Below are 13,628 nucleotides of genomic sequence, written 5' to 3'. Positions count from 1 at the left end.
CCTAAGTGTCGGCGTTAGCAGACGAGGGTCGACGAGGAGACGGAGTCTGCAACCTTGCATCAAGCTTTGAAATCACAGCATATGGATCAAAGGGCACTAAACTAGCCCTGCGGAATCCAGCCTATGCGTTTTGAGCTGTCATTGATTGTATGTATGCTGCTTTAAACGGAACTCAACCTTACTAATATAATTAATATGAGCCTTAATAAAGGTCTTAATCTAGCAACTATATGCCTGCTTTAACACACCAAAACATCTAACATTAAGTGGCTGAGTTAGATGAGAAGAGTGAGGAGGTAAACAAAGAGTAATAATGTTGTGTGCCTTGCAATACTCTTAGAATTCGGCTGATTCGTGGCTCTCATGCCCATCACAGACTAGCATTTGATAGAGACCTTTGCTCGAGCAGCAGTATGCTTATCAAAGTGTTGTATCCATTCTAGACCCGTCTCATTATTTGTCTATCCGTTACTTGTAGGTTTAATAACCCAGTCGTGTGGAAGACTGCTGTAATGGTGGGTGCACCAGATGTGAGAATCTAGCCACCCAAGGAAGGGATGATTTTACTAAGACAACACACTGTCTTAGGAAACAGAGCCAAAGGGTTGTAGCTTAGACTATTCCACAACGCAGCAATCAGGTGTGTGATGTAGTGAAGTTGTTCAGACAAGTTGCAACAAATGTTGAGTCTGGGAACTCAGGGGTAAGTCAGAGGTTAACACCTCACTGACTTTTCAGAAACAAGGAGTAACAAGATGAATGCTTGGAAGCTTGTAAAAGACGGGGAAGTATGTGATAGTCGATTTACTGTATTGCCTGCTTGCCCTTTCTTAAGGAAAGGGCAATCCTATTTATGCCAAAGGAGTGTAGTTCTCTCATTTTCCAAGACTTTCCATGACTAACCAGGCTTGGTAAATGTATTAGAAATCAAGTGCGACCCACAACTAGCTTGCTAATCATGTAGTGAACGTAAGAGAATCCCATAGAACCATCTCTTGGGTTCCTAGCCTATAGGAAGTGAAAAGGAGGTCCAAGGTCAGAGTACCTATAGATAAATTATGTCATAACTTAACCAATCTTGTGGGTAACTAAGGAGCGATGACGTGTAATGAATCATAGAGGGTTGTAGAAGCTTCTAGAGCTATCGTTCATGTTCCTAGGCCTCTAGTTGGTAGAGATATGCCATGTGGTAGTATTGGCCCACCCCCTTAAGGAGGAGATTTTCGTAATAACTTGTTCAATGAGTGTTCAAATGATATGCCGTGATGTATGTAGCATAAACAGATGTAGTAGAAGAGTTTGCAGCAATCGTTGAGTAGTATTGCTTCTGTTGTTGGTGTGATAAGCCAAGATATGTATGGTGACTTGTAGGTTTGAGGAGGAGATTTCTAAGTTTGCTCTTGAGTTTGATAGCAAACTGAGTGCAACGAATGTCAGTATGACAACTGCCATCTGTGTACCAATTCGCAAGATGAGTCTTCCCTTGAACTACCAAAAATGGAGGCACACTCCAACCTTCGCTATTCGAACGCACGGCTCTCTGTCATACTGCTACAACCCTCTATGATTCATTACACGTCATTGCTCCTTAGTTACTGGGCCGATATGACCACATCGCATATCTCTACAACCCTCTATGATTCATTACATGACATCACTCCTTAGTTACTGGGCTAATACTACACATGACATATCTCTATCAACTAGAGGCCTAGGAACATGAACGATAGCTCCAAAAGCTTCTACAACCCTCTATGATTCATTACACGTCATCGCTCCTTAGTTACCCACAAGATTGGTTAAGTTATGACATAATTTGTCTATAGGGGTACTCTGACCTTGGACCTCCTTTCACTTCCTATAGGCTAGGAACCTAGGGGATGGTTCTATGGAATTCTCTTACGTCGACTACAGTTACCAAGCCTGGTTAGTCATGGAAAGTCTTGGAAAATGAGAGAACTACACTCCTTTAGCATAAATAGGATTGCCCTTTCCTTAAGAAAGGGCAAGCAGACAATACAGTAAATCGACTATCACATACTTCCACGTCTTTTCCAAGCTTCCAAGCATTGATCTTGTTACTCCTTGTTTCTGAAAAGTCAGTGAGGTGCTAACCTCTAACTTATTCCTGAGTTCTCAGACTCAACATTTGTTACAACTTGTCTAAACCACTCCACTATATGATACACCTGATTGCTGCATTGTGGAATAGTCTAAGCTACGACCCTTTGGCTCTTTTTCTAAGACAGTGTGTTGTCTTAGTAAAATCATCCCTTCCTTGGGTGGCTAGATTCTCACATCTGGTGCACCACTCACCATTATACAACTATCCAGATTACCCATGAGGCACGACGGCACTATATAAGTAGATAGTATTTCCTTAGATAGGAGCTTCGTGCTCAACTCAATATAGTATTCTTTACAATACTGTAACGTGTTACTTGGAAAGCCTTTGTGTCTAATCCCCTGCCTCCTCTGTCAAGTCAACCTACGCAAGAAACCTCTGTGTCTTCTATCATTTAGAAGTCAGCGTTACAATGACGCCAACTTGAACGCTAGCCACTGAAGCTTCAAGTGGGGGAAAGAAATCCAAAGATCGGATTACTCTCGCATTTACGACAAATTCGACTGGAACTGAGAAGCTAGATATATGGGTTGTGGGAAAGTCGAAGAACCCTCAATGTTTTAAAAATGTTACGCGCATGCGGATTCAATATCGATACAACGAGACAAAATGGATGACAGGGCTAATTATGAAAGAATACCTAGACTGGTTAAATGAGAAAATGAAGCATCGCAAGATACTGTTATTACTTGATAACTTCTCTGGACATGAAGTCGGAGTTGAACTTGTTGGTGGATTACAAGGTTTGTCGAATGTTCGAATTGCTTGGCTTCCACCAAATACGACATCTCGTTGGCAACCTCTCGATCAGGGAATAATTGCAAGCTTCAAACTTGGGTATCGAAAACAATGGATTAATTACATGTTGCGCCAGCTCGAGGCCAATAAGAACCCTAATAAAACAGTTAATATTCTAAAGGCGATACAGTGGAGTCGACTTACGTGGGAAGCACTTGAAGCACCAAAAATCCAGAAGTGTTGGTGGCGATCGACTCTCATAAAAAAAACAGAAAATATGGATATGTGTCAAGATAATACTGCTGAGGCCGAGGAACTGGGAATGGAAATTGCGAGGCTACCAGGAGATGTCATGCCAATTGCAGATTTTCTCAACCCTATAGGCGAATAGATAGTTGACAGAGATGAAGATATTTTTGAAGCTGTAGTACAGAGATACACTATTACAGGGTAGTCGGAGATTACCACACAAATTTGTGTGTAGTTCCCCGCATTCCGAAACCTCCAACACCCCTGACCCTGCCCCTGACCCCTCATCCCATAGGCAAACCACAAAATAGACGTAATCTACCACCCTCTCCTCCTTCCACCAATTCGACGCTCATAACGCCCGCCAAGAAGCCCTTTCTTATCTCCCTCTCTCTTCGGAAAGATGTGACTCTCCCTTGTGCTTGGCATTGCTTGGTACTGTATACAGGGGCTGGGATTGATCAGGAGCTGAAGGAACTCAGTGGCTAACTAGCCACGTCAACAACAGTCCTTGATTAAAAGAAGCTGCAACGCACTGGGTTTAGGAGCACGGTCCCGATGCCGATGCGTGAGATTATAAAGGAGAGGGAAAACATCACCTCACCTCTTTTTTGCATTCTCTTCGGCGATGAGAGATCTGATACGGAAGGTCGCTGTGAACATGAGATGACAACAAGGGGCTATCCCGTGACAAATCTAAGTAAGGCCAGGAGCAGCACGCGGTGTCTCTTTGTGGAGAGAAAGCTGCATCTTGACAATAGAAGGTAAGAAATGCCGAGATCTCCTCTCTCCCTCACACCTACCTCTTCCCGCCCCCAACCTCCGAAGCTGCTGCAGTGAAAAGCACGGCACCTAGTGTCCATAGGGCAGCAGCCAAGACGTCGATACTACTAATCTGCACGCGCTGACCGTCTTAAAGCTTAGATACCGGTACATCGTGCATGCCACCCTACACCATCCTCCCCTACCACCCACCCCCTCCATCGCTACCACCACCTTCCATAACCAACCAACCAAACCCCCCATTCCCCTTCCAGGCTCCTCCCCGATCCATCCCTTGGTACTACAACAGGCTCTGCTCTTCGCGCCAAGAGAACAATGTAATATAGACTTACGGCGTACGGCATTCAAAGAGAGGGCGTGACAGCTAGGAGGACGCCGCAAGCGATGTATACCTGCTTCGCTGGGGCTCTTGGCCCTTTTGCACTTGTCAGGCGTGCGTGGGCGGAGTATTGGGAGCTTCTTGTTTTGGACTGGCTGGTTTGGTTTGTCTTCGCTGCTCATTCGAAAGGATCATGGTATGGTATGGGATGGTGGAGCTGCGAGATAGAGATAGAGAGGTAGAGAGTTGTATGAAGGTGAGAGAGTAGAGTACGGAAGGGTGACGAGATGAACGTATTATAAAGACCCAGTAACTACCTTGTTGGCAAAAAAGGCATCTTAATATCAAGGGATATCAGATCTTGCATTCATCCAACCAGTCCCAGTCCTAGTCCCAGTCCCTCACTTCTACTTGCCAGTAAGTGTTCACTTCTCGCAGTTTGGCACTTTGGATGAACTCATCACTTTCCGGCTATCGTCTTGGAGTTCATCCAAAGCGAACCAATCTTCGCCAATCGAACTCTTACTAACACATCAAACAGATCCCCAAATCCACCCCTCTCCACCCCCCTGATCACCGCCCACCATGGCACGCTTCACCCTCCTCGCCCTGGCCCTCGCTAGCACCATTCTCTCCCCTCTGTCTACCGTCCTCGCGCACCCCGCCAACGGCCCCCGCGACACAAAGTTCGGCTGCGGTGTCGTGCCCACCGCCGAGTTCCTCGCCACAGCCAAAGAGATGGCCGCCGAGGAAGCAGCGTCGAAATCCGCTCTCGGGGCTCTGGCTGCCGATGGAGCTATTTCCGCAGCCGCGACTATCAACGTCAATGTGTATTTCCATGTCGTGGCGAGATCGACCGCTGCGAGTGGTGGGTATGTGACCGCGGCGCAGATTGAGAATCAGTTGACGGTTATGAATAATAATTATGGTGAGTTTGTAACCTAACCCCCTAACCCCTCGCTTGTGCTTTCTCCCATCTCCCTGCTTTTTGATCCTGGTTTGCATTTTGAATGAGCAAATGGACATATGCTGACCAATTTCCAAAGCTGCTTCCGGTTTCCAGTTCACCAACGCCGGTACTGACTGGACCATCAACACCCTCTGGGCATCTGACGGCGCCGAGTTGGCGATGAAGAAGGCGCTCCGCAAGGGTACTTACAAGGATGTGAACATCTACTTCATGTATGCTATCGGTGGTAGCTATGGATACTGTTATTTCCCAACCACCGCTGCTACTGGATCCGATAAATTCTATGTAAGTACTTTGTCAACCCCATAACCAAATTTCCTTAAGCATTGAAGATTGGAGCTTGAGTTGGAGTTGGGATTGGAGTTTGAGGTTGGTCTTGGAGTAGGAATGAAACTGACGAGAGAAACAGTACGACGGCTGCTCCGTTCTCTACAGCACCGCGCCTGGCGGCTCCGAAACGAACTACAACCTCGGCAAGACCGTGACGCACGAAGTCGGCCACTGGATGGGTCTCCTCCACACCTTCCAAGGCAGCTCGTGCTCGGGCTCAGGGGACAGTATCGCCGACACCCCGCAGCAATTGTCGGCTACCAGTGGGTGCCCAACTGGTCGTGACTCGTGCCAAAATGTCGCTGGTTTGGATCCTATCCATAACTATATGGATTATTCTTATGAGTGAGTTTGATTTATTTGATGTTTTGTGGGGATGTGTGAGAGATGGATGGATGCTAATGAGATGCAGTTCTTGCTATGACAACTTCACTCCTGGCCAGGATACTCGTATGCTTAGCATGTGGAACACCTTCCGTGCTTAGATGCGTTCCAGCTTCGAGAAAGGGGTGCTTCCAACAGCAGCAGGTGGAGAGGCGAAATGAGAGCGAGATTGAGACTAAGAATTAGACTGAAAAAATGACCATTAGCCGCCGTTGGAAAATGGGTTGGCTAGACTGAATGTGTGTCACTTAACGCTTCTGTTAGTTTGATGTTAGAAGGTACGTTCAAAGCGGTTGGTTGACTCACGGCTTTAGGCGCTTATTATGTCCTTTGTGATAAGACAGTTTGACCTCTATGGCAAGCACATCTCGCTTGCTATTGTTAGGACTGTGTACAACTAGTAGGCGGATATCCTTATAGCAGAGTGCATCAAAGAGTCTAGTGTCCCCTTCCACTCTACTAGCTAGAGGAGACAAATGACAAAGTCTAATTAGAGCTGTCTTATGGCCGTTAAGCATGAATAACATATATTAGCAACTTTGTATCCTATAACGTACATGTATAGCGAAAGCGCCAAACAAGCGAAAGCGCCAAAATGATGCGGTGACCAAACCCCCCAACTAAATGTTAAATTCCTCAACAACAAAACATGCCCCATAAAAACGATGAAAGCCAATTAGTGCTAGCTATCCAGGCTATGCAAAGCGACCCAAAGTTACGCCTTCGAGTTGCTGCTAGGATCTATTCTGTGGACCACCGCAAGCTAGGTCGTCGTCTAGAAGGTGTACCTTCACGACGCGATATCCAAGCCAACTCACGGAAATTAACTAACCTAGAGGAGTCCGTCCTTGTTCAGTATATACTCGACCTAGCTGCCAAAGGGTTTCCTCCTCGGCTGTCTGTTGTTGAAGATATGGCAAGTCGACTACTTGCAACACGCGACGCGTCACGCGTTGGGTCGCGTTGGGCTTCAAACTTTGTTAAGCGGCGTGTAGAGCTCCAGACACGCTTTCAGCGCAAATACGACTACCAGAGGGCTAAGTGCGAAGATCCAGAAGTTATTAATGGCTGGTTTGAGCTTGTGCATAACACAATTGCGAAATATGGTATCGATGAAGCAGATATCTACAACTTTGATGAGACTGGGTTTATGATGGGCGTTATCTCAACTGCTATGGTTGTAACAAGCTCAGACGGGCGGGCAAAAGCAAAGAAGGTACAGCCTGGTAATCGGGAATGGGTTACAGTAATCCAAGGCGTTAGTTCTCAAGGTTGGGCAGTACCACCATTTATCATTGTTGCAGGCAAAAACCACCTTACATCTTGGTATGAGAATAGTGGATTTTCAAGCGATTGGGTGATTTCTGTTACTGAAAATGGCTGGACTACAAACGAGAGAGGCATGGATTGGATTCAGCACTTTGAGAAGCATACAAAGGCCCAGAGTGTTGGTGGTTATCGCTTGTTAGTCCTTGATGGTCATGAGAGCCACCACTCAGATGAGTTTGAGGAGTACTGCAAGGAACACAACATTATTACGCTTTGTATGCCTGCTCACTCTTCTCATCTACTCCAGCCACTTGATGTTGGCTGTTTCGGCCCGTTAAAGCAGGCCTATGGTCGGCAAATTGAAGATATGATGCAGGCTCATATTTCTCATATTACAAAGGATGGCTTCTTTCCTGCCTTCCACGCTGCATTTAACACACAATGACGGAAAGTAACATTCGAGGCGGGTTCCGAGGGGCAGGGCTTCTTCCATTTGACCCTGAGAGAGTGATATCTACACTTGATCTTAAGTTAAGGACACCAACGCCTCCAAGCTCCCGCCCAGGTACTGCTCAACCTTGGGTTTCTCAGACACCAAACAACCCAATTGAAGCTATGTCACAGTCTACATTTATTAAAACTCGGATTTCACGCCATCAAAATAGCTCTCCAACCTCAATCTATGCAGCTGTTGACCAGTTTACAAAGGGTGCATCGCAAATAATGCATCAATTAGCACTGCTAAAGGGAGAGAACCAAAACCTACGACAGGCAAATGAAGTACTAAGCAAGCGCCGGAGAGCTAGGTGTTACGACGGAACAAGAAGGCTGGCCAACTACAGGACAGGAAGGAGGGAGGTCGCATGAGACCGGCCCTGGTACCTGGACGGGCAGCGGGGAATAGTAGTTCCGAAAGTATCACGTGACGGACTCGCAGGATGATGAGAAGAGTCCTAAGAGTCCAGGACTCCGAGGACTCGAGTGAGTTCCCAGGAGCCCACTAGGCACGTGATGGACTCGCAGGATGATGAGAAGAGTCCTAAGAGTCCAGGACTCCGAGGACTCGAGTGAGTTCCCAAGAGTCCACTAGGCATGACGCCACTATATAAGTAGATAGTATTTCCTTAGATAGGAGCTTCGTGCTCAACTCAATACAGTATTTGTTATATACTAGTAACGTGTTACTTGAAGCCTTTGTGTCTGATCCCCTGCCTCCTCTGATAAGTAAACCTTTACGCAAGAGAACCTCTGTGTCTTCTATCGTTTAGAAGTCAGCGTTACACTTTGAGCACCACTTCTACGAGGTACCGGCTTACACACAAAGCAACATGTCCGTCGTCAGTTCGAAGGGGAAAACCCCCACCACGCCAACTTCGTCTCAGAGGTCTAAGCCTGAGAATGAGGAGATGCCCGACGCACCCACCGTCAACGAACTCAAGGAAACTCTACGCGTCAAGTTGCCCGACACTTACTCCGGCAACCGAAAGGAACTTGAGGTGTTTTTGCTACAGGTCGAACTGTACCAACACTTCAATGATGAGAAGTTTCCCACCCAGGAGAGCTATGCCCTGTGGACTGCGTCCTACCTTAGGGGGGAAGCCCTGCGATGGATCGAACCATTCCTCAAGGACTATTTCAAATATGAAAGTACCAATGGAAGCATGACAACTACGCAGACTATGTTTGGCAGCTGGAAAGGATTCTGTAAGGAAATACGACGCATGTTCGGAGACATCGATGAGATTAAGACCGCAGAAGACCATCTGTTTGCACTTAAGCAGACTGGCAGCGCCCTCACATACTCCACAGAATTCCAGAGATACGGCAATCAGACAGGATGGGACGCCAGCGCACTCATCAGCCACTACCGACGTGGGCTGAAGAGCCATATACGTATGGAACTTGCCCGTTTGGAACAACAACCAACGGACATGGTAGCGCTAATCGAACATATGGTCCGAATCGACAATCGACTATACGAATTCCAGAAGGAACGTCGGACCTATGACAAGCCCAAGAAAAGTTACCCCTACCGGGGAAACGAGGGCAGACGACGGGATCAACACCCGCGAGACAACCGTTGGTCGGACCCAATGGAACTCGATGCCACGTTCAAACCTGGACGACCCCGTGACCCTAAGAAAGACAGACAATTCAAGGAACGACTCTGTTTTAACTGCGACAAGCCAGGCCACATGGCCCGAGACTGCAGACAGCCAAAGAAAGGGAACGGCGGACGCAAAGTCGGCAAACAACTCAATGCCACCTGGACAGGACAGTTGAACGCAACGTTTGTGAGCAAACAGGACTGGGGAATAAACGGCGAAAGCACCCCAGAAGACGAGAGCTCAGATGAAGGGTCGGAGGCGGAATCGTTCACCGTCTCGGAACAGGAGACCTTCGATGAACTCGCACCTACGGAACCAATGAGTCCACGGTGCAAGAACGTAGTAAGACGCATGGCAAAACACGCCCACGCGAAGATTAGGGCCGAACGAGACAAGCCCAATGGCCAGAGGAGAATCCCCATGCTTAAAGACCTCTACGGGAACCTGTTACAGGAACTTCCATTAAAGTGCAAGGTGGACGACTGCAAGGATGACCTCTGGAGATACTACGACCAACTAACGAATACCCGCAGGCTGCTTGGCACGTCCCAAGACGTAGCTAAGTTGGAAGCCCAAGAAGCGGAAGAACTGGAGAAGGATGTCGAGCATATGGCTAAACTGAAGTATATGAAAAGCGTCGAAATTTACTACCAGGACCGCAGGAGAGCCCTGAAGAAGTACGACGAGAAAGCCAGAGATATGCTCCGACGGGAAAATGTGAGACCCACTCCACGCATTGAAAGGAGAGCCATGGAGCAACTAGACACGTTCTCCATGCCTCCGAGGGAAGATAGTGCATGGGTGAGAGGACAGCGGGAACTATCAATGACAGACGCAACAGAGACTGATCATCCCTGGCACGCGTATGTCTACTGGGAGTATTGCAGCGAAGATGACTGCAAGCTCCACTGGAAAAAGAAACACCAGAATCAGTTGTTTCCCCGATCCTCACCCAGGATACACTTCAGAGACGCAGAGCAAGTTCACGCCCTCAGGCGAAGCCAGTCTGAAGGGGACTTGCCTATCAAAAGCAAACAGGTATACAAGAAATACCCACATCTGCTAGACGAAGCAGAAGAGCGAGGGAAACGATCTCCCCAAGGACCACCATTGGAAACGGATGAATACTATCCTTCCTCGGACGAGTCAAAAAACTAGGAGTCCTCGACGGTAGGCCACCGGCGAGCGACACGAAGAGGCCTAGTACAGACCAGCTATGCGCCACGACGGGCAGCATGCAACTATATGTGGTCGCTAAGATACAACAGCGACACCTCCGAGCAATGATTGACTCAGGAGCGACGGGCAACTTTATGACAAAGAAAGTAGCAGACACGCAAGGTTTCAAGACGCAATTGAAAACTGAACCATACCCGTTAATGGTCGTAGATGGAGAGCCCATCTCGACTAATGAGGGAATGGTGACCCACGAAACGGTCCCATTGGAAATGGTCATGCTACACGGGCACAAGGAAACGATTCAGTTTGACATCGTGCACATGGACAACCATGCGTGCATCCTTGGTGTGCCATGGCTCAAGAAACACAACCCCCAGATCGACTGGTGGAACGAGAAAGTTGTGATGAGCCAGTGCGCGTGTGAACAACGGACGGACACGCGACAACGGGAGAAACCCTCCCAGGGCCGGAAGGAGTTATGTGCAACCTCCGAGCTCGATGACCTAGCCCAGGCATCCTCACCGACGAGTATACCGGTGGAGTACAAGGAATACGAGCGATTATTCCAGGAAGGCCCTAAGAACGAGGCGCTTCCTAAGCACCAACCATGGGATCACGAGATACCTTTGGAGAAAGACAAGAGTCCACCGTTCGGACCAATATATCAGCTATCGGAAAAGGAGCTGAAGGTACTTAAGGAGTACATTGATGATAACCTAGCAAAAGGATTCATCAAACCATCCACATCACCCGCAGGAAGTCCGGTGCTTTTCGTACCAAAGAAAGACGGCTCCCTACGGTTATGTGTGGACTATCGAGCGTTGAACAACATCACAATCAAGGACAGGTATGCCCTGCCGTTAATCAACGAACTACACGATAGATTTCAAGGAGCAAAGATCTTCAGTAAGCTAGATCTGCGAGGAGCATACAACCTGATCCGAATCAAGGCTGGGGAAGAGTGGAAAACAGCATTCCGCACCTGCTATGGCCTATTCGAGTATCAAGTCATGCCCTTTGGGCTAACAAACGCACCCGCATCTATGCAACGACTGATGAATGATGCTTTGCACGAATACTTAGACATCTTTACCATTGTCTACCTAGACGATGTCCTGGTGTATTCAGCAACCAAGGAGGAGCATGTCAAGCATGTCAAACTCGTCCTGAAGAAACTAAAGGAGTACAGCTTACTCCTCAAACCAGAGAAGTGCGAGTTCCATAAAAACCAAGTCGAATTCTTGGGTTACATTATTGGAACGCACGGCATCAAGATGGACCAAGCAAAAGTAACGGCAGTGTTGGAATGGCCAACACCGACCACGGTCAAGGAAGTGCAAGCCTTCCTAGGCTTCGCCAACTTCTACCGAAGATTCATCTCGGGATATTCCAAGGTAGCTCAACCACTCACGGAGCTTACCAGAAAGGATCTCGAATTCAAATGGACGGACAAGGCAGAGGCTGCTTTCCAGGAACTTAAGACGAAGTTCACGGAAGCACCTATCCTTGCTACATTTGACCCTGCAAAGAAGATCATCCTCGAAACGGACTCTTCTGACTTCGCAATTGGAGCATGTCTGAATCAACCAGACGAGAACGGTAAGTTCAAACCAATCGCGTACTACTCTAGGAAACTGTCACCTGCGGAACTCAATTACGACATCCACGACAAGGAGCTACTGGCTATTGTCGTTGCCTTTGAGCAGTGGCGAGTATATCTTGAGGGATCCACCTACCCTGTGCAGGTATGGACGGATCACAAGAACCTCATATATTTCACCACGACCAAGGTTTTAAACCGCAGACAAGTCCGCTGGGCAGAAACCCTCGCAGCCTACAACTTCACGATAACCTATCGCAAGGGCTCCGAGAATGCAAGAGCAGATGCTCTCAGCAGACGTGTCATACTGACATTCGTTGCACTCAGTTTGCTATCAAACTCAAGAGCAAACTTAGAAATCTCCTCCTCAAACCTACAAGTCACCATACATATCTTGGCTTATCACACCAACAACAGAAGCAATACTACTCAACGATTGCTGCAAACTCTTCTACTACATCTGTTTATGCTACATACATCACGGCATATCATTTGGACACTCATTGAACAAGTTATTAAGAAAATCTCCTCCTTAAGGGGGTGGGCCAATACTACCACATGGCATATCTCTACCAACTAGAGGCCTAGGAACATGAACGATAGCTCTAGAAGCTTCTACAACCCTCTATGATTCATTACACGTCATCGCTCCTTAGTTACCCACAAGATTGGTTAAGTTATGACATAATTTATCTATAGGTACTCTGACCTTGGACCTCCTTTTCACTTCCTATAGGCTAGGAACCCAAGAGATGGTTCTATGGGATTCTCTTACGTTCACTACATGATTAGCAAGCTAGTTGTGGGTCGCACTTGATTTCTAATACATTTACCAAGCCTGGTTAGTCATGGAAAGTCATGGAAAATGAGAGAACTACACTCCTTTGGCATAAATAGGATTGCCCTTTCCTTAAGAAAGGGCAAGCAGACAATACAGTAAATCGACTATCACATACTTCCACGTCTTTTCCAAGCTTCCAAGCATTCATCTTGTTACTCCTTGTTTCTGAAAAGTCAGTGAGGTGTTAACCTCTGACTTACCCCTGAGTTCTCAGACTCAACATTTGTTGCAACTTGTCTAAACCACTTCACCACATCATACACCTGATTGCTGCGTTGTGGAATAGTCTAAGCTACAACCCTTTGGCTCTGTTTCCTAAGACAGTGTGTTGTCTTAGTAAATTCATCCCTTCCTTGGGTGGCTAGATTCTCATATCTGGTGCACCCACCATTACAAGACGGACCGACTACGCCGGCCCAAAGGAAGAAAGACCTAGAGCAATTCTGAAGAAAACAGATGCAGGAATACAGTACAACGAGTTACTAGCGACGATCTCAGTCATCGAAGATACAGAACTCGAGGAAAGACTCAAGAAAGCTTACGCAACAGACGAATGCGCCAAGCGAGTCTTGTTCAAAGTCGAAGGCAACTTCACCATCGACGAACAAGGATTGATTCGATACAAAGGGTTAGTGTATGTCCCAAGTCAAATGAGACGCCCGCTGGTGCAAGAACAACACTCGTTACCAGCACACGGTCATCAGGGAGTAACACGAACCTTCGAACGAATCAC

At 47.3% G+C, this 13,628-nt stretch overlaps 1 protein-coding gene across 1 annotated transcript; it reads left to right on the top strand.

Moving 5' to 3' along the window:
* Positions 1 to 4,799: 4,799 nt before the first annotated feature.
* VC83_04891 (uncharacterized protein) lies at positions 4,800 to 6,394 on the top strand (the record flags this gene model as incomplete). Its single annotated transcript, XM_024468517.1, has 5 exons — positions 4,800 to 5,142; positions 5,261 to 5,469; positions 5,594 to 5,859; positions 5,927 to 6,176; positions 6,239 to 6,394. 4 exons carry the CDS (start codon positions 4,800 to 4,802, stop codon positions 5,997 to 5,999), a joined length of 891 nt encoding a protein of 296 aa, XP_024323769.1. The 3' UTR covers positions 6,000 to 6,176; positions 6,239 to 6,394.
* Between the last annotated feature and the right edge of the window lie 7,234 nt (positions 6,395 to 13,628).

Source organism: Pseudogymnoascus destructans (genome assembly GCF_001641265.1).
Source record: "Pseudogymnoascus destructans isolate 20631-21 unplaced genomic scaffold scaffold_11, whole genome shotgun sequence".
In the NCBI taxonomy this organism is placed as follows: Eukaryota; Fungi; Ascomycota; class Leotiomycetes; order Thelebolales; family Thelebolaceae; genus Pseudogymnoascus; species Pseudogymnoascus destructans.
This window is presented reverse-complemented; position numbering and strand designations above follow the sequence as displayed.